Raw genomic sequence first — 22,301 nt, 5'->3', positions numbered from 1 at the left:
ATAAAGAATGGCAGCAAATAACGAAAAGGCTAATCAGGAGAAAGAAACTAGAGTATGAGAGGGAGCTAGCTAGAAATATAAAAATGGAAAGCAAGAGTTTCTACAGGTACTTAAAAAGGAAAAGAGTAAGTAAAGTGAGCGTTGGTCCTATAGAGAGTGACAGTGGAGAGTTAATAGTAGATCATAAGGAAATGGTGGAAGAAATGAACAAATATTTTGCTTCTGTGTTCATTATAGAGGATACAAAAAACATTCCAGTAATAGCTACAAATCAAGAGGTGAACTGGAGAAAGGAACTTAGTGAAATTGAAATCACTTTGGGAAATAGTCATGAGAAAATTGTTGAAGCTGCGGGCTAGCAAGTCTCTGGGTCCCGATGGACTACATCTTAGGATCTTAAAAGTGATGGCTAATGAAGTAGTCAATCTGTTGGTGTTAATTTTCTAAAATTTGCTAGATTCTGGAATGGATCCTTCAGATTGGAAAGTAGAAAATATAACCCCTCTATTCAAGAAGGGAGGGAGGCAGAAAACATGAAACTATATGTCAGTTAGCTTGATGTTTGTCGTGGGGAAGTTATTCGATTTGATCATTAAGGAGGTTATTGCTGGGCACTTAGAACAGCTCAAGGCAATTGGGAAGAGTCAGCATAGTTTTGTGATAGGAAAATCATGTTTAAATAAATTATTGGAGTTTTTTGAAGGAGTAACATGAGCACTGGATAAAGCGGAGCCTGTAAACATCCTGTACTTGGATTTCCAGAAGGCATTTGATAAGGTGCCACGTCAAAGATTATTACGGAAAGTAAAAGTGCCTGGTGTAGGGGACTCGATGGTAGAACATTGGTTGGTTGGCAGAAAGCAGAGAGTATGCATAAATGGGTCTTTTTCTGATTTGCAGGATGTGACGAGTGGAGTCCCACAGGGGTCTGTACTGGGACCTCAACCTTTTACAATTTGCATCATTGTCTTAGATGAGGGGAGTGAAGACATGGTAGCTAAATTTGCAGATGCCACAAAGATAGGTAGGAAAGTATGTTGTGAAGAGGAATGAAGCGGTTGCAAATGTAAATAGACAGATTGAGTGAGTGGGCAAACGTCTGGTAAATGGAGTTTAATGTGGGAAAATGTGAAGTTGTTCACTTTGGCTTGAAGAACAAAAAAAGCAGAGTATTACTTAAATGGAGAACGGCTGCATAATTCTGAGGTGCAGAGTGATCTAAGTGTTCCAGCATGAGTCACAAAAAGTTAGTATGGGAGTACAGCGAGTAATTAAGGAGGCTAATGGAATACTATCCTTTATTACAAGAGGGATTGAACATAAAAATAAGGATGTTATGCTTCAGTTATGCAGGGCATTGGTGAGACGGCACCTCAAAAACTATGTGTGGTTTTGGTCTCCTTATTTAAGGAAGGATGTAAATGCATTGGAGGCAGTTCAAAGGAGGTTTACTAGATTGATACCTGGAATGAGTGGGTTGCCTTATGAGGAAAGGTTGGACAGACTGGGCTTGTTTCCACTGGAGTTTAGAAGAGTGAGGGGTGATTTGATTGAAGTGTACAAGATCTGAACAGCTTTGACAATGTGGATATCGAAAGGATGCTTCCTCTTGTGGGTGAATCCAGATCTAGGGGGCAGTGTTTTAAAATTAGGCATCGCCCTTTTAGGACAGAAATGAAGAGAATTCTTTTCTCTCAGAACGTTGTGCGACTTTGGAACTCTCTGCCTCAGAAGGTGGTGGAGGTCTTGAGGTCAAGGGCAGTCATTCTTCCCTCACCTCTTCAGCTCTTTTGTATGTGTTTTGGCCCAGGTTGTAATGAGGTCAGGAGCCAAGTGGCTCTGGTGGAACCTAAACTGAGCATCAGTGAACGGCGAGTGGGTAAATGCCACTTGAAAGCACTGTCGTTGACACCTTCCATCATTTTGCTGATGATTAAGAGTAGACTGAGGGGTGATGATTGGCTTGATCAGATTGTTGTTTTTTTAGAGAGATAACATACCTGGGCAATTTTCCACATTGCTGGGTAGATGTCAATGTTATAGCTGTACTGGAACTGCTTGGCTAGGGGCGCTGCAAGTTCTGGAACACAAGTGTTCAGTACCATTGCTGTTATGTTTTCAGGGTCCATAGCCTTTTCAGTATCCAGTGCCTTCAGCCATTTCTTGATATCACGTGAAGTGAATCGAATTAGCTGAAGACTGGCGTCATGTGCTAAACGGGATGCTGGGGACCTCAGCAGGAGGCCGGGATGGATCGTCCTCTTGGCACTTATGGCTAAAAATTATTGAAAATGCTTGTCTTGCCTTTTGCACAGATGTGTTGGGCTCCCCTCCATCACTGAGGATGGGAATATTTGTGGAGACTCCTCCTCCAGTTAGTTGTTTATCTACAGAGCTTTGATTTAATCTGTTGGTTGTGAGATAGCTTAGTTCTGTCAGTAGCATGCTGCTTCCTCTGTTTAGCATGCAAGTGGTCCTGTGTTGTAGCTTCACTAGGTTGCCACCTAATTTTTAGATATGCCTAGTGCTGCTCCTGGCATGCTCTCCTACTCTTTTCTGAACCAAGATTGATCCCTTGCTTGATGGTAATGATAAAATGAGGAATATGCCTGACAATGTTACACATTGTGGCTGTATACAATTCTGCTGCAGCTGATGGCCCACAGCACCTCATCAAAGCCAATATTTGAGCTGCTAGATCTGTTCTAAATTGATCCCATTTAGCACATGTTAGTGTCACACAACATCTTCCCAGTATGAAAGTAGGATTTTGATTCTATAAGATCTGCATTATGGTCACTTCTACCAATACTATCACATACAGATGCATCTGTGACAAGTAGATTATTGAAGACACGGTCATGTTGATTTTCCTGTTGTGTTGGTTCTCTCACCATCTGCCACAGACCCAGTCTGGTCGATATGTTCTTCAGGATATATTCAGTTTTGAAGAAGTCATATTTGACTCAAAATATTAGCTCTGTTTCTCTCTCCATAGGTCTTCTCAGACCTGCTGAATACTTCCAGCATTTTCTGTTTTTGTCCTTCAGGACTTGGCCAGCTCGGTCAGTATTTGTGCCACTGAGCCTCAATTGGTGATGGACATTGAAGTCCCTCATCCAGTATGCATTCTGTGCCTTTGCTAGCCTCAGTGTTTTTAACAAGTAATGTTCAATATGAGGAGCACTGATTCATCAGTGATTCATTAATGAGGGACGGTAGTAAGTGGAAATCTTGCTCGTGTTTGCTCTGATGCAATGAGACTTCATGCATTCTGGAGTCAATGTTGTCCCATGGCTAGTCCCTCCCAAATATAAATCACTCTGTCACCACCTGTGCTGGACCTGGCCTGACATAGGGACAGGATATATGCGGGAGTAATGATGGAGGTTGCTGGAACATTGCTGGAAGGTATGTTTTGGTGAGTGTGACAGTCAACCTGTTAATGAGGATTTTGCTGGGTTGACTGTCCAGGGTGTGCCTCTGTTGTTTCTGATGTCTAGGTCAATGCCAGGTGGTCCATCCAGTTTTCCTATTCGTCTTTTCCATGGCCATTTAATACAACAAGCAGTCCATGTCCAAATGCAGCAAGGCCTGGACAATACCCTGGCTTGGGTTGACAAGTGGCAAGTAGCATTTGCGCCACAAAAGTGCCAGGCAGAAACCATCTCCAACAATAGAGAATCTAACCATTGCTCCTTGACATCCAATGGCATTAACATCTCTGAAACCCCCACTATCAGCATCCTGGATGTTACCATTGACCAGAAACGGAACTGGACTAGCCATATAAATACTGCAGCTACAAAAGCAGGTAGAGACTAGGAATCCTGCAGCGAGTAACTCACCTCCTGACTCCACAAAGTCTGTCCACTATCTACAAGGCACAAGTCAGGAGTGTGATGGGATACTCTTCACTTGCCTGGGTGAGTGCAGCTCCCACAACACTCAAGAAGCTTGATACCACCTAGGACAAAGCAGCCCGTTTGCTTTTCCCTTCCACAAACATTCACTCCCTCCACCACCAACAAACAGTGGCAGCAATGTGTACCATCTATAAGATGCACTGCAGAAACTCACCAAGGCTCCATTGGCAGCAGCTTCCAAATCCATGACCACTACCATCTGAAAGGCTAAGGGCAGCAGATTCATGGGAAGTTTCCCTCCAAGCCACTCACCATCCTGACTTGGAAATATATTGCCATTCCTTTACTGTTGCAGGGTCAAAATCCTAGAACTCCCTCCTTAACAGCACTATGGGTGTACTTACACCACAGCAACTGCAGTGGTTCATGAAGGTAGCTCATCAAGACCTTCTCAAAGGCAATTAGGGATGGCCAATAAATGCTGGCCTAGCCAGCAAAGCCCACATCCCATTCGTGAATATTAAAAAAAAATGAGTCCCTTACTCGGCCATTGGAGAAGGAATTTAAGAATCAACTACCTTTTTGGCAAAGACCAGAGATTTACCTGATGCACATTAGTGAACCAGACAGGTTTTTACAACAATCTGGTCATTATTACTAAGACTAGCTTTTTATTGTTACCCCTCTTGATGGTGATGGATGAGTGAGGATGTATCACACCGTAAGGTTAGAGATTCTCTTCCTGCCAAATGAAATTAGCTTCTGCAAGTCAATATTGTTTCTAATGGATATGGTTGTACAGTAGTATGTGCCCATTATATTATCAATGCAAATCAAAATGGTCAAAAAGATTAGTTGTGTGGGAAATGGAGCTGTCACACTGGTACAGCAGTTGAATATATAAATGAGGTGCATAGTGGTAACTGTCAGTATTAACGTCCTAATATGCAAGAGGTATATATTGGAGTATTTTAGCTAACTAGAAGTTATTCATCTATTTTTAAAAGTTTTTTGTAAGCTGTTTTTTGTAGCAATATATTTATATCAAACACTGGAAAAGTATGCAAAGGTACTGCTCGGTTGGGGAATTAGGCACAAAATAATATTATACAGTCAGTTTAATAGCCATTATTTAGAAGTATAGCTGTGCCATCTGCATATCTAAACACCCAAGCCTTCTGCTGTATTATGAATATTTCAATGTTAAACTCTTACCGAATTGTTTAATAGTCTTGTCATGTTGGAGTTCTGAAAAAATCCAATCAACATAAGTTTCAGTTAATATTAAAAATGAGACATTCAATTAGACAATCTTTCACTTACTACTAACATGAATAAATGGGATTTATTCCCATTTGAAAAAGTCATCACTAGCACTTCCTCCAGAGCACCATGCATCATGTTCTTTCAACTTTAGCTGTTTAAATGATAGACATAAATTCTCTACATTTAGGTGAACTTTAATAATGTTACAAACTGATTGTTAATTCAGCAGGCAAAGTATGACTGTTCATCTTGTCTGCAAAATGTCATGATGTAATTGTTAAATGATGTAGTGAAACCAATTGTGGTTGTTAAATAATGTGGTTAAGCAAGTTGTAATAAGGGCAGAAGTAATTAAACAAGCTTTGGCAAACTTAAACATGGTCTGCCCTTCTGCTGAAATACTAATTACATAGTACAGTGGTTCCTTAAACCTCAACACATGTTATAAACAAGGCAATATGTTGAGAAAAGAATTAATGGTCTAAGTATATGTATCGATGCCTTGGAAAAGCAAATGTGGTTACATATCTTGTAAAAAGTTTAGAATTTGGAAATGCATTGAAATTCTATGCAGAATTGTGACCTCTGGCATCTTTTGCAAGAAGTGCTAAGAGGAACAGGAAAGCCTGTGAGTGTCTGTGGGATAAAAGATAAAGAGATTGTAACATTAGACCAGGTCAATCAGGTTAGTTTGATTAATATAACTATAATTTAATCAGGTTAGATCAGTGAGCCATCATATGATCAAGGCGGAACAATGATGTAACCCAGATCTAATCAATGGCTTGAGCACCCTGAAAAGGATAAAAGTGAGATGCTTCAAGGCATCAGTGTACACCAACTGAAGAGAAATCAGAGATCATCAGTCAACAGTGAAGACACACGTACCACTATCCATCAGAGCCCTGCAGACCTATGTTCAACTGAACTGACTGTATATCTCTGCCTTTGTTAAGCACTTGGTACTTAACGTGAAGTATCTTAATAAATCTTTTGGGCTTGTTTCAACTCATCTGTACCCAGAGCGGTCTGTGGTTAGTCATGAATGGGTTAGTCTGGATTTAGCCAGAAACTTACAATTCATGTGGTCCATATGAACATACAAATTAGGAACAGGAGTAGGCCATTCAGTCCCTGGAGCCTGCTACACCATTTGATAAGATCAAAGCCGATCTCACTGCCTCAACTCCACGTTTCTGTCTACCCCTAGACCCTTTGTCAATCAAAAATGGTGTGATACTGTGTAATGGATTTAGTTCTAGGGACGACTGGGTGAAAGGTGGAAGAATAAAATGAAACACAATTTTTTTTTTTACACATAAGAAAAATTAAAAACAAGAAGACCCCTGAACAAAAGATTTCTTCGATATGCCATTGATTTCATTAGAACAGCCCCTTCTCCTCCCATCCAGGCCAAAATTATAACGGCTGAATTATTACATTTACAAGGACACACATGTATAATAGAAAAAAACCTAGTTCAGTTTCCACATTTTTGTTGAATCTGTATTTACCATTGGCACCACTGAATTGAGACCGTACCTTTGATGTTTCTAAGTTGTTTCACAATCCAAACGATCCCAGTAGTAAAAGCTACTATCAGAAGACAGAGGATTACAGATAAAAACACCAGCCAACCTGAGACAGTCGGGAAGAAATCATCTGCAAAGTAATCAGCAGTGAATTATATGATATTACCTGCAACATATTCCAAAGTAATCATTCTCTTAAATTGCCTAATTTTTAAACATTCGTTCATGGGATGTGGGCATTGCTGGTTAGGCCAGTATTTATTGCCCATGCCTAATTGCCCTTGAGTCGAAAGCTTATGGCCCCTGAGTTAAAGACAAGAGTTTCCACCAGGCAGATGGGCAGTTAAAACCACTCAGATTACTGACCTGTCCTCGAGTAACTCAGATCCCACCAACCACGATTTTTATATAGACTTCTCAAAGCATGGCTAATCCATTGCCCCAAACTGGCTTCTTTTAAACATATGGATTAGAGTGTTATTGGGCCCAGCCTGTAATTTTAAATTGGGAAGCCAAGTTTATTTGAAGAGGGTAGACAAGTGAAGAGATCTTGAAAGGTCTTCATTATCTTTGTGGGGCCTAGAGTGCCGATTTGCTCTCCAGGCCCCACAAGGAAAATTTAGGCCTCCCATACCGAATATCCCCCAACCCCCAATCCTTTCCCCAGATCTACCTGGATTCTAGTCGACAGGCATAGGTTTTCCAAAGGCAGAAAATTAATGAGGTCTGGGGGTTAAAGTAACACAGGCCTTATTTCCGCAGCAGCAGACAAGTTTCCAATTGTGTGAGCCTTCATCTCCTTCTCCCCATTAGGATTTTGAAAGCTAAGGCATTCAAACATGAACATTAAATTACAGAATTAAAAGGTACATAAGGGAATTAATTGGCTGAACTTAAATGTTGTGAAAGGTTGGCAAGTGAGTGCAGCTTTGGAGCTGAGTGTATAGCTGTTCTTGTTTGAATGCCTTGGTGAGTGGGCGAGTTCTGTAAGGAGGGGAAGGAGGTGTTCCTTTCCTTTTGCTTGTTCTACCTTTTCCACCCTGTAGGAATTGGTTATTACTCTACTACTGGGGAATCAGCTAGCTGCTTGGTGAGTATCTCGTAAGTGGTTAAGGTCTGCTCCAGTCCTCAAGTTTAAAATACTATACGACCTGGTGGCAAAGTTAATGAAATATATATAAAAAATGAAAATAAGTAAGTGAATAATATAATTCTGTAATTAATTAAAACACATTAAGGATGGCAGGACAGGTGATGTCTCAAGGCTGTATGTGGGAACTCCTGGATGCCAGTGTGATCCAGGGCAAATGCGTCTGCAGTAAGTATTTGCAACTCAAGGAGCTTCAACTCAGGGTCATTGGGCTGGAGGCTGAGCTGCAGGCTCTGCAAAACATTAGGGAGGGGGAAAGTTACCTGGATGCTTTGTACCAAGAGGCAGTCAAACCACTTAGGATAGGGTCTTCTGATTTGGTCAGTGGTCAGGGACAGAAGGGTGTGACTAAGAGTGAGACGGGTATGGGGACCCAGAGTGCAGGAGGCTCAGCCTTTGCAATTGTCCAATGGGTTTGAGATTCTCTCAGCTTTTCTGGATGAGAGCTGGGGCTGCAGAGCGGATGAACAAATTGACCATAGAACTGGAAGCAATTCAAGTGAGGGGAGCAAAAGGAATGTAGTGATAGCTGGGGACAGTATTGTGAAGGGGATTGACACAGTTGTCTGCACCAAAGAGCAATATTCCAGACGGCCGTGTTGCCTGCCCGGTGCCAGGGTTCGGGATATCTGCTCAGGGCTAGAGAGCAACTTGCACTGGGGGAGGGGGACGATCCAGTTCTCGTGGTCCATGTAGGTACCAGCGACCTAGGTAGAACTAGGAAAGTGCTTTTGCATAGAGTATGAGGAGCTATGCACTGAATTGAAAAGCAGAACCTCAAGAGGTAATAATGTCTGGATTATTACCTGACCCACATGCAAATTTGCCTAGGGTACCTAAAATTAGAGAGATGAATACTTGGCTCAAAGACTGGCATGAGGCAAATGGGTTCCAGTTTGTTGTGCACTGGCACCAGTACTGGAGAAAGAGGGGGCTGTGCCATTGGGATGGTCTACACCTGAACCATGTTGGGACCAGTCTTCTAGCCAGCAGCATAACAAGGGACGTGCAGAGGGTTTTAAACTAAATAGTGGGTTAAGGGATCAAATTTGGGAAGATGTGGTAAATCAAAGGGTAGAGAAAAGACAAGAGAGAAAAGTATTAATGTGGGAAATGATAAAAAGACCATGACAGAAAGGGACAGAAATTACAGGGAGTGCAAATCTAAGAGTAAATCAGCAGATAAGGCTAAAGGTTACAAAGATAATAAAAAGATAAAATTAAAGGCTATATCTGAATGCACATTACATTCAAAACAAAATAGATGAACTGAGAGCACAAATAGAAATACTAAAGTACAATTTCATGGCCATTACACAGACATGGCTGCAGGATGACATAGCTTGGGACCTGAATATTGAAGGGTACGTGACACTTAGGAAGGACAGGACACTTGGAAAAGGTGGAGGGGTGGCTCTCTTAATTAATGATGGTATTAGCACATTAGAGAGGGATGACCTAAGTTCAGGAAACCAGGCTGTAGAAACGGTTGGGTAGAGATAAGAAATGATAACGGCAAGGCCCCCTGAAAGTAACTATACAGTAGGACGGAATTAAGGAAGAAAGAATAGGAGCTTGTCAAACAGGTACAGCAATAATCATGGGGGATTTTAATCTGCATATGGACTGGAAAAATCAGATTGGCAAAAGGTAGCCTAGATGAGGAATGCATTGAATGTTTTCAGGATAGTTTCTAAGAACAGCATGCCCTGGCACCAACCAGAGGGCAGGCTATACTAGACCTGGTTTTGTGCAACGAGATAGGATGAATTAATAAACTCAAAGTGAAGGCCTCCTAGGTAACAGTGACCATAATAAGATTGAATTTTACATTCAGCTTGAGGGACAGTGCTTCCAAGGCTAGTATTTTAAACTTAAATGAGGGCAATTATGAAGGCATGAAAGCATAGAAAGTTAAAGTGAACTGGCAAATTAAGTGAAGAGATAGGTTAATAGAGATACAATGGCGGACATTTAAAGGGATATTTTATAATACGCAGAATAGATACATTCCAGCGTGAGAGAAAAATTCCAAGGAGAGGACCTACCATCCGTGGTGAACTAAAAAAAATTAAAGGTAGTATCAGACTTAAAGAAAAAGCATGTCATTGCACAACGATAGGGTGGCAGGTCAGAGATGGGATAGAATACAAAACACAGCAAAGAATGACCAAAAGATTGATAAGGAAGGAAAATTTAGAGCAAGAGAGAAAGCTAGCCAGAAATATAAAGACAGATAGTAAAGAGAAATTTAAAGATAGTAACTATAGACCGATCTGGCTGAGCCCTAAAGGGAATAGCTGCTAAACTGGGTCTGTGGCAGGTGCTGAGGGTACCAACAAGAGAGAAAACCATACATGACCTCATCCTCACCAACCTGCATGCTGTAGATACATCTGTCCATGACAGTATTGCTAGGAGTGACAACCACACAGTCCTTGTGGAGACGACAACCCGTCTTCACATTGAAGATACCCTCCATCATGTTGTGTGGCACTATTACCTTGCTAAATGGGATAGAGTTTGAACAGATCTAGCAACTCAAGATTGGGCAACTATGAGGCGCTGTGGGCCATCAGCAGCAGAAGAATTCTACTCAACCACAATCTGTAACCTCATGGCCCGGCATATTCCGCACTCTACCATGATCACCAAGGCAGGGGATCAACTCTGGTTCAATGAAGAGGGCATGACAGGAGCAGCACCAGGCATACCTAAAAATGAGGTGCCATGTTGGTGAAGCTACAACACAGGCCTACTTCCGTGCCAAACAGCATAAGTAGCAAGTGATAGACAGAGCTATGCGATTCCACAACAAACGGATCAGATACAAGCTCTGCAGTCCTCCCATACCCAGTCGTGAAAGATAGTGGACGAATAAACAACTCACTGGAGGCGGAATTTCCACAAATGTCCTCATCCTAAATGATGAGGGAGCTCAGCACATTAGTGCAAAAGATAAGGCTGAAGCATTTGCAACAATCTTCAGCCAGAAGTGCCGAGTGGATGATCCAACTCGGCCTCCTCCAGAGGTCCCCAGCATCACCGATGTCAGTCTTTAGCCAATTTGATTCACTCCACGTGAAATCAAGAAATGGCCAAAGGCACTGAACACTGCAAAGGCTATGGGACGTGACAATATTCCGGCAATAGTGTTAAAGATTTGTGCTGTGGAACCTTCTGCCCCCTAACAAAGCTGTTCCAGTACAGCTACAATACTGGGGCATCTACCTAGCAATCTGGAAAATGGCCTGTACACAAACAACAAGACAAATCCAACCCAGCCAATTACCGCCCTATCAGTCTACTCTCCATCATCAGTAAAGTGATGGAAGGGGTCATCAACAGTGTTATCAAGTGGCACTTGCTTAGCAATAGCCTGTTCACTAATGCTCAGTCTCTGTTCCATCACGGCCACTCAGCTCCTGACCTCATTACAGCCTTGGTCCAAACATGGACAAAAGAGCTGAACTCCAGATGCGAGGTGAGGTGAGAGCGATTGCCCTTGATATCAGGGTAGCATTTGACCAAATGTGGCATCAACGAGCCCTAGCAAAACTTGGGTCAATGGGAATCCAGGGAAAGTTCTCCGCTGGTTGGAGTCAAAACTAGCACAAATGAAGATGGTTATGATTGCTGGAGGTCAATCATCTCAGTTCCAAGACATTACTGCAAGAGTTCGTCAGGGTAGTGTCCCAGGCCCAAGCATCTTCAATTGCTTCATCAATGTCCTGCCTTCCATCATAAGGTCAGAAATGCGGATGTTCGCTGATGATTGCCCAATGTTCAGCACCATTCGCGACTCCTCAGATACTGAAGCAGTCCATGTCCAAATGCAGCAAGACCTGGACAATATCTAAGCTTGGACTGACAAGTGGCAAATGACATTCATGCCATACAAGTGCCAGGTAATGACCATCTCCAACAATAGAAAATCTAAGCATCATCCCTTGATGGACCTCATCTCAGGGTCTTAAAAGAAGTGGCCAGTGAGATAGTTCATGTGTTGGTTTTAATTTTCCAAAATTCCCTAGATTCGGGGAAGGTTCCATTCAATTGAATAAGAACAAATGTAACTCCTTTATTCAAAAGGGAGGGAGACAAAAATCAGGAAACTAGGTCAGTTGGCTGTCATAGGGAAAATGTTGGAAGCTATTATTAAAGTGCTATAGCAGGGCACTTGGAAAAATTCAGGGTAATCAGGCAGTGTCAACATGGTATTGCGAAAGGGAAATCATGTTTAACCAATTTATTGGAGTTCTTTGAAGAAGTAACATGCTGTAAATAAAGGGGAACCAGTGGATGTGCTGTATTTAGATTTCCAGACGGCATGTGATAAACTGCCATTTCAAAAGTTATTGTAAAAAGTAAAAGCTCATGATGGAGGGGGTAACATATTGGCGTGGAAAGAAGATTGGCTAGCTAACAGGAAACAGAGAGTAGGCATAAATAGGTCTTTTTCTGGTTGCCAAGATGTAATAAGTGGTGTGCCATAGGGATCAGTGCTGGGGCCTCAACTTTTTACAATTTATATCAATGACTTGGATGAAAGGACTGAAGGTATGGTTGCTAAATTTTCCAATGAAGCAAAGATAGGTAGGATAGTAAGATGTGAAGAGGACACAAGGAGGCTACAAAGGGATATAGATAGGTTAAGTGAGTGGCCAAAGACCTCGAAATTGGAGTATAATGTGGGAAAGTGGGAAATTATCCATTTTGGCAGGAAAAAAAAAAGCATATTATCTAAATAGTGAGGAATTGAAGAGCTTTGAGATGTAGACAGATCTAGGGGTCCTAGTGTGTGAATTGCAAACGGCACAGCAAGTCATTAGGAAAGTTAAAAGAATGTTATAATTTATTGCAAGGAGAATTGAATTCAAAATTAGGGAGGTTATGCTTCAGTTATACAGGGCATTGATGAGACCTCATCTAGAGTATTGTGTAAAGTATTGGTCACCTTATTAAAGAAAGGATGTAAATGCGTTGGAAGCAGGTCAGAGAAAGTATACCAGGCTAATACCTGGAATGGGCGGGTTGTCTTAAGAGGAAAAGTTGGACAGGCTAGGCTTGTATCCACTGGAGTTTAGAAAAGCAAGAGATGACTTGATTGGATCACAGAATTGTTACACTGTAGAAGGTCATTCGGCCCATCATGCCTGCACCGGCTCTTTGAGCATTTTAACTCAGTGCCAAGTTCCTGCCTTTTCCCTGTAACCCTGTGCATTGTTTCTATTTAAATAATCATCCAATGCCTCTTGAATGCCTCACTTGAACCTGCCTCCAACACACTTCCAGGCAGTGCATTCCAAATCCTAACTACTCGCTGTGTGAAAAAGTTTTTTCTCACCTCGCATTTGTTCCTTTTGCAACACACTTTAACACTGTGCCCTCTGGTTCTTGGTCCATTTACGAGTGGCAACAGTTTTTCCCTATCTACTCTATCCAGGCCCATCATGATTTTGAAAACTTCTTTCAACTCTCCTCTTAGCGTTCTCCTCTTCAAGGAAAACAGTCGCAAATTCTCCAATCTTTCATCATAACTGAAGTTTCCCTGGAGCCATTTTTGTAAACCACTTCTGCGCTCTCTCCAATGTGTTCACATCCTTTCTATAGTGTGGCCCCCAAAACTGTACACAATACTCCAGCTGAGGTCTAACCAGTCCTGGTTACGTCCTGTATAAGTTCATCATTACCTCCCTGCTCTTGCACTCTATGCCCCTACAAATGAAGTCTAGAATATTGTATGCTTTAGAAACAAGCCCTCTCTACCTGTCTTGCCACCTTTTAACGACTTATGGACATAAACACTCTCTGCTCCTGCACACCCTTTAGAATAGTCTCCTTTATTTTATAATGTCTCTTCATGTTCTTTGTACCAAAGTGTACCATTTCACACTTCTCCGCATTGAACTTTATCTGCCACCTATATCTGCCCATTCCACCAATGCGTCAATGTCCTTTTGAAGTTCTACACTGTCCTCCTCACAGTTTACAAATTCTCCCAGGTTTGGTGTCATCTGCAAACTTTGAAATTGTCCCATACACACCCAAGATCTAGATCATTTATATATTTGAGGAAAAGCAAGGGTCCCATACCCGGCCCCTGGAGAACTCCACTACAAACCTTCTTCCAGCCCAAAAAATACCTATTAACCATTACTCTGTTTCCTATCCCTCAGCCACTTTTGTATCCACATTGTTACTGTCCCTTTTGTTCCATATAAGATCTTGAGGGGTCTTGACAGGGTTGCTGTGAAGAAGATAATTCCTCTTGTGGGATAATCTAGTACTAGGGGTCACTGTTTAAAATTAAGGGATTGCCCATTCAGGACAGATATGAGGAGAATTATTTTCTCTCAGAGGGCTGTGAGTCTTTGGAATTCTCTTCCTTAAAAGGTGGTGGAAGCAGAGTCTTTGCATATTTTTAAGGCAGAGGTAGATATATTCTTGCTAAGCAAGGGATGGGAGGGGGCGCTGTGAAAGCTTATTAAGGGTAGTTGGGAATGCGGAGCTGAGGTTACAATCAGCTCAGCCATGACGTCGTTGAATGGCATAGCAGGCTCAATGGGCCAAGTGGCTTATTCCAGCTCCTAATTCCTATGTTCATAGTCTGTGTTCAAATCCCAGCAAAAATTTGAATTCTGTTCATTTGATGTTAAAATTCTTATCAGTTTTTTGAAGAAATTATTTGGAAATTAAAAAGTTAGCAACAGCAAAACAAAACAGCGGTCGGAATGTCATTAAAAAAAACAATTGTTTGACAAGTTTCCTTTCATGAAGGAAACCTAACCTCCCGATCTGGCCTACATGTGACTCTGGTACTGCACCAATGTGGTTAACTTTTAATTGCACTCAAAAGTGGCCAAACAAGCCAATCAGTTTTACCAAACAGTTACAAAGATGTTCATTGATTCTAGAAGAAGGCCAGCAACCATCTTAAGGCAACTAGGCATGAATAGTACTTGGTTATTGAGAAATGATAGACAAAAACTACTTGGCAAACTATGTTTGAGAGGTTCAGACAATTCGTTCACCTTTGCCTTCCTCTGTTATGTTTTCCAGACTTTATTTCATTATTGAAAAGTGCTTTCTGCACAAGAGTCAGAATTTTCCCAGGCGCAAGACCATTGACAGGGCCTCGCACAAGTGATTATGTCATATTGGAGGCTTCCACTCAAGATCTTTCTTTTGCTGCAAAACTCCTTAAATTAACTCAAGTTTCATCCCTGATTTCTTTCCCATAACTTGATAATTTACAATGTACTTGTTTATTCCAACTAGTACCTTTGGATCCAACACAATTTGAAATGCATTCCATATTTAGATATACATACCGTGACCCTCATTGTTCTCCAAGAAGTTGCATGATTTCCTTAGATAATGAGAAAAGAACATATACATTTTGTGTAGATTGGATATAATGTAGATTTCTTTTCTTTGTTGTTTGCACATCCCAAGAGGCAGAATTGCTGCAGCATGTTGGTCAGTTTCTAAGGTTTACAAAAATCTACTGAATGGGGGAGTATAAAGGGACTTTATAGTCTTTTCTTTCCCCTTCTATCTGTTCCACAGCACATTTTTCCTTTCTATTTTTTCTTAACTTTTCTTCCTTCCCCTCAGTATCTCTCCAAAGTTCCGACAAATTTCTGTCTATACTCCCTTTGAGCTTACTTTTTGAAACTAATTTTATCGTTGACTGTATTTATTCTCAATCCTTCCCCACTTGCTCTAAGATTTAATTGTCCCCTGTTATATCCAAGAGAAACAAATGCTATCAAGACAAACAACAGTTAATACAGAGCAGCAAGAAACAAGAGAGTTTTAGTTTATGAAGGCTAGGCCTTGGATCGAGATAAGATGAAGCATAGAGTGTTCCAGCAAAGCATCTTTTCCTGGAAAATTGACAGAAGGGGGCTTCACAAATGGAAAATTTCTGGAGAAAGGTGAAAGGAAGGTGGATAGCTTTCCGCGTGAATTAAAGTCATGGTTAAACCAAAGGTTGTAGAAAATTATTAGGCACTGTGCTTTTCAAAGAAGCTTCATAGTTTGGCTTGTCAGTATAGTAAACCAAATCCATCCCCTGGAAAAAGGTATAAAAGATTAAATGCATCAGAGATCTTTACTGCAGGGGTGAGAAACCAGAACTACAATCTAAGTATTGAGATCTCAAGGAGAGAGCCTGACTAATCATCAAGAGAAGAATCTGCAATCACAAGAGCTGGCCACTTCGGGTGATTGTATGAACAGAGTTAATAGCATTATTGAGTTAGATATTGGCTAAATATTTACTTGTTGGGGGTAAAGTAACATATTTGAGCATTCTGATGCCAGATATCAATGAAACAGTTATTTACTGGAAGCAAAATAACAAAGCAGCTGTTGTGTTTTTTATTATAATCTTCTCTCTTCCTTTCTCAACATGTTAAATCTATTCATTTTCTGTTATCATTTCAATTTTCGTAATCATATCAAATCCGTAATCCTGGGAAATAACTCTTAAGCATAACGACCTTATCAATGAGTCATCAATTTGTTGTCTTACAGTTCTTTTTTTAATTATTCATTCATGGGATGTGGGCTTTGCTGGCTGGGCCAGCATTTATTGCCCATCCCTACTTGCCCTTCAGAAAGTGGCGGTGAGGTGCCTTCTTTAACCGCTGCAGTCCATGTGGTGTAGGTACACCCACAATGCTGTTAGGGAGGGAGTTCCAGGATTTTGACCCACAAATTAAGTTGAGTGCTTTATAAAAAGATAAGAATGTCTACAGTAAAATGCAAAAAACAAAACCAAATGTTCTAGTTACGTGTAAACCCCAAAAAATCGAAAACAAGATAGGTTTAAGAAAACTAGTCACTTCTCTTACCTGTGCTCCGGTATGTGTGATTATTTATGGAGATGAACAGAAATTACAGGCAGAATTTTAATGGAACGGACATTCTCACAGCTACGGGGTAGAGGGTGGACAGTGGGCAGCAGCAAAACAAGAACCTGATCATTGCAACAGGGAGCTTTGCTGTGGCTGTTTCACTCATTGGGGTTTAGAAGAATGAGGAATGAGGAATGAGAGGTGATCGTATTGAAACATAGAAGATTATGAGGGGGTAGATGCTGAGAGGATATTTCCTTATATGGGGGAAGGTCTAGATGGTCTAGAACTGGGGGAATAGTTTAAAAATAAGGATGCGCCCTTTTATGACAAAGATGAGGAATTTCTTCTCTGGAAAGTGGAGTTAAGGCAACAATCTGATCAGCCATGATCTTATCAAATGCTACTCCTGCTTCCACTTATGATCCTATGATCTTAGATCCCTCTGTACGACAGTATTCTGCAATGTCTTCGCATTTGAGTAATATTCCGATTTTCTATTCTTCCCACCAAAGTGAACAAACTCACATTTTCCCACATTATGGCCAGGATTTTCCCCTTGGTGATTTGGGGGTGGGGCCCACTCACTGAGGGGAAAATGACGGGGGATGACATCGGGAGGAACCCCCAACGTCATCCCGGTCCCTTTAACTATTCACGAAGGCGAGCGGACAGCAAAATCAGCTGTCTGCCCGCCAACCCGTCAATGGCCAATTAAGGCTATTGACAGGCTAATTAACATTGTTAAACACCCTGCCCGGCCAACCTTAAGGCTGGCGGGCAGGCCAGGAGCCCCAGCTGGCTGCAGATTATTAATGAAACTTCATCCACAGGCGGGATGAGGTTTCATGTCCGTATTTTAAAAATTTAGTAAATTTTATGTGTTTATTATTAACGTGTCTCATCTCGTGTGGAGGAAGCGCTTAGCCTTAATTAGCCCGCCCACTCAAAATGGCGGCGGGCTCCATTCCAGTGGGGCCTGCCCACCCATTGAGGCAAGAATTCTGCCCTATATTCCATCTGGCAATTTTTACTCACTTAACCTATTTATGTCCTTTCCAGACAGTTTGTGTCTTTTTAAGTGGAACCTCATTGAATGCCCTTTGGAAATCCAAATGCCCTACATCTACTGGTTCCCCTTTATCCATCCTGTTTGTTACATCCTCAAAGAACCGTAATAAATTTGTCAAATACGATTTCTCTTTCACAAAGCCATGTTGACTCTACATGATTGTACTATGATTTTCCAAATGTCCTGCTACTATTTCTTTTGTAATGGGTTCCAGCATTTACCCAATGACACGTTAGGCTCACTGGCCTATGATTTCCTGATTTCTGTGCCCTTCCTTTCTTGAATAGGCGTGTAATATTTGCAGTTTTCGAATCCCTTGGAACCTTTCCACAATCAAGAGAATTTGGTACATCACACCAATACATCCACTATCATTGCAGCCCCAGCTTTTGAGACCCTAGAATGCCAGCAATCAGGTCTAGGGAATTTATCAGCCTTTAGTCCCAATAGTTTTCTTGGTACATTTTCCCTGTAGTGAACGTGATATTTTAAGTTCCTCCCTTCCTTCCCCCCCTGGAGTTCTACTAATCTTAGGATGTTTTTGTGTCTTATTGTGTGAAGAGAGATACAAACTATCTGTTCAAAGTCTCTGCCATTTTCTTGTTTCCCATTATTAGTTGCCCAGACTCACCCTCTAAGGGACCAATGCTCACGTTATATATTCTCTTCCTTTTTATATATTTGTAGAAGCTTTTGTTGTCTGCATTTATATTTCTTTTCCCTCACACTCCAGTTTGTCCCTCTTTATTTTTATCAAAAGACTAATATGGTAGAGACTCCTATCCAATACCATGGCTCGAGGATTGAATTGGATTTAGCCTTTAAAGTAAGAAGCTTCATAAAACAAACTATAACACTGAGCCACATAAGGAGATATTATGTCAGATGACCAAAAGCTTGGTCAATTGGTCAAAGTGTTTTGTTTTAATGAATGCCTTAAAGGAACATGCCTTTGCAAAGAAGGTTTGGAAAGAATATAGCTATTTTTGTTAAGGTTCATCCCAAGCAACTCCATAACACAGGACTTGATGTTAATTAATTAATTAACACTGTTCCACTACTCTCAGTGTAAAATCCTGCAAAATCCCTACATTGGGTTTTCTTGCTAATTAGCGAGAACTAACTAAGCACGACTTGTTGTATGCTTCTTTCATTTCATTGCTACAATGAGCATTTTTGTACTATTTGTAATACACCCTGGGTAAAAGCAGTTGAAAGGTGGCTTGGTGGGGAATTGAGGTTTGGGCTGTTAGTGACCAAATCAACAAAAGGCAGACATCAGCAGGAACCTAGCAAACTGAAAACAGACAACTTGCTATGTGGGAATAAAGAGATAAACAACTTCCAGAGGGCAGAGAGAAACAGTAGCACCTTGAAACCCAGACAAGACACCTGGATTCCAAGGCCACCATGTTTTTCACTCTGGCATTGGAATGTTGGCTCCCTGTACCAGGAACAGAGCATGGGAAGCCAATCGCTGAAATGTGGCTTGGGTGGGCACAAATGCTTCAATGACAGGTTTTATAATTAGTCCATTCAAATGATCCCTAGGCATTGATTGGGTTAAATCAGTCTCCGTAGACTTTATTATGTAAAGGATTTATAAGAAGAGATTCCCTGAGCACAGGGACTTGTAAAGGTTTTATATTGCATGGACTGGTGCCATGGCAGCTGGGACAGACCAGGGAGAATTTATGTGGAAATGGCACTTCTACTCAGAGTGAAATGGTAATTTTGTTGTGCTTTGACACTACTCAGACATTAGCACATATCAGGTCTTATATATGCTGAATAAAATATAACCGCTGTCACCAATAGGGTCAAAGTGATAACTTTGAATCATTTCGAAGTTCAGCAAAAGAGTATAAAGAAGTATATAACTCCCTGAACTCCAAAAGCACACTGAGATAAGTATCATCTATTTCTGAAGGACCATCAACAAGCTGATGGATTTTTACCTGTCCAAACTTATTGATCTTTCAGTGCAAAGAGCTGTCCACGACTGTGTGTTGTAGACTGGCACATTCTGAGGCCCAGGACTACATACTGTCAGCTTGAATCAAAGACTGCAAAGTCTCGCTGAGGAGAGACTGCAGTCTAAGGCCCTCCCATCATATATACACAGGGGCTGGAACCCATGTAAAATTCCTAGGGCTGTATGCACCAGAGAATGTTTGACATGAAATGTAAATGTATATTCTAAATTTAAACTATCATTGTGAGTGTAGTGAGGCACCTCAGTGTGCCACACACTGTACTGAAAGTGAACTGTATTCTATTTTATATACTGTCAAATTTGAATGGCTATGTAATATGCTTTTATAGATTTCATGAATAAAGTATAGTTTTTGCAAAAAACCTCGTATCTTATAATTTACAAACCTGATATCTGGATTGCTGCTTCTTGTTCTTTTTTCAACAGTTTGTTCTGTATGAGACACTGGAACCTGTTTGTTGCATCTCTTGTTACAGCAACAAAGCTCTGGACATTAATAAGACCTTTCGAGTCTTGCTGGTAATTCATTTCAGACTGTGCTTTCAAGTTCTGTCCATCCCCATGAGTCCACAGTATCTGTGGCTTAGGGAACCATCCATTAGATTCACACACAAGCTGAATTCCATTTTTATGGTATCCATCTATCTGGATCCAGTGCTCACGTCCCAAAGCTACAATAATCAATGAACATATTTAAAAACATGGTCAGCAATATTTAACTCATGAGAGATATTAATATATAATTGAGTGATAATATAATCAGAATGTTCTTGTGAAATGACTCCTAGAACATGAACTAAATTTCATCTCAAAATAAATATACATTTTTTATTCATTCCCAGGATGTGGGCTTCACTGGCCCATCCCAAATTGCCCTTGAACTGAGTGGCTTGCTGGGCCATTTCCTAGGGCATTTAAGAGTCAACCACATTGCTGTAGGCCAAACCAGGTAAGGATGGCTGATTTCTTCCCCAAAGGACATCAGTGAACCACATGGGCTTTTATAACAATTGACAATGATTTCATGGTCATCATTAGACTGTTAATTCAAGATTTTTTAAAAAAATTCAAATTCCACTATGTACCATGGCAGGATCTGAACATGGGTCTCCAGAGCATTACCCTGGGTATGGGGAATTACTAGTCCAGTAACAATACTGCTATGCCACCACCTCCCCAACATTGGTTATTGAACAATCTCGCAACTAACATAAAAGGCAATCCAAATGTCCTCTAGCAGCATATAAATTGTACAAAGGTGATAAGAGGAAGAGCTGGGTTGATTAGGGATCAAAAGGGGATTTACAAATGGTGGCAGAGGTCATAGCTGAGGTACTAAATGAGTATTTTGTATCAGTCTTTACCAAAGAACAAGATGCTGCTGAAGTCATAGTGAGAGAGGAGATAGTCCAGAGATTGGATGGGCTAAAAATTGATAAAGAGGTATTAGATAGGCTGGCTGTACTTAAAGTGAGGGACAGGAAGTCTTGTGGTGATTTGGCCAAAGACCATTTCAAACTCACCCATTTTGCTACAGCATTCAACCAACTCTATTATAGGGTAGTAAACATACCTGCTTCATGCAGGCACACTCTCCCCTGCTACAGGAATAGTGGAACTGGCAGCTTTTCTACTTACAGGAGTATTTTCTTTATGAAATGTACCAGTGCACCAATATTGTAACAAAGAGAAGATTTTTTTAAAAGAAGCAATTGAACTTTGACTAAAAAATTAGCTTAAAAACATGCTATAATTTGTAAATAGATGCGTTCACTAACCTCCAACTTTCAGCTCTATCTCAGTTTCTTCAATATCTGTTTTATCATCAACTGTGCATAGGTATTTCCCCTCATCAAACACCCTTGTGTTCTTTATTCGAAGAGAAACATTTCCTTTGGTCACTTCATCCTTAAACAGTTCAGTCCTTCCTCTGTAATCCTTGTGTTGAGCAACAGTGTCATCTTGTCCGTTTCTGTACGCGTGTACTGGTAAACCAAAGTCTGATTTAAACCATCGCAACACCATGTTGCTGACAAATCTCTCTGGTACAAGCTGACAATCCAAGAGGGCATCTTCACCCACAATGGCTATAACAGGTTGACTTGGTCCAGTAACTGTGAATTTACCTGTGGAATTATTATCTGATGAAATTACTTCAGCTTTTCTTAATTATTAAACTTAAAAATGAGTGTTGTGTCATTAGAATTCACTTTAAACTAAACAATTAGAAACAAATCCCTTAATCTATTATTCTAGTAGCTGTTGGGAGAAAAAAGATATTTTTCTAAACCACTGTTTTACAAAAGATATTGTCATGATCCCAAACCAAAAAAAAACTAAGTTACTGAATAAACAACAAGAAAACCAAAGGGCAAGATTTTATTTCTGTACTTTACTTGAACAATCAGATCAAAATCAACATAAATGAAATATTAATTAACTAGCAAATTGTGGCCAATATAAACTATAAATTACACGTTAAATAACTAATAAATCCACAAGACCTACCTTTGTTGTATGGGCAGTGCCATCAATGGCACTAATTTCAGCCA

General features: G+C 40.7%; 1 protein-coding gene across 7 annotated transcripts in view; it reads right to left on the bottom strand.

The window, feature by feature from the left end:
- The window catches only part of LOC121291467 (butyrophilin subfamily 3 member A3-like), a 303,402-nt gene that overhangs the window by 19,637 nt on the left and 261,464 nt on the right, over positions 1-22,301 (bottom strand). For 5 of the 7 annotated variants that reach the window (XM_041212687.1, XM_041212686.1, XM_041212692.1 and 2 more), the window contains 4 exons: positions 21,528-21,875; positions 20,136-20,420; positions 6,675-6,794; positions 5,082-5,114 (listed from right to left, as the gene is read on the bottom strand). In XM_041212687.1, coding sequence (XP_041068621.1) covers positions 5,082-5,114; positions 6,675-6,794; positions 20,136-20,420; positions 21,528-21,875 — 786 coding nt within the window. The remainder of the gene's footprint in view (positions 1-5,081; positions 5,115-6,674; positions 6,795-20,135; positions 20,421-21,527; positions 21,876-22,301) is intronic. The other 2 variants (XM_041212691.1, XM_041212689.1) reach the window with 2 other exon arrangements.

The sequence above is a fragment of the Carcharodon carcharias genome, chromosome 19, assembly GCF_017639515.1.
Source record: "Carcharodon carcharias isolate sCarCar2 chromosome 19, sCarCar2.pri, whole genome shotgun sequence".
Classification (NCBI taxonomy): Eukaryota; Metazoa; Chordata; class Chondrichthyes; order Lamniformes; family Lamnidae; genus Carcharodon; species Carcharodon carcharias.
Note: the sequence above shows the minus strand (reverse complement) of the source record. Positions and strands in the feature narration are given on the sequence as shown.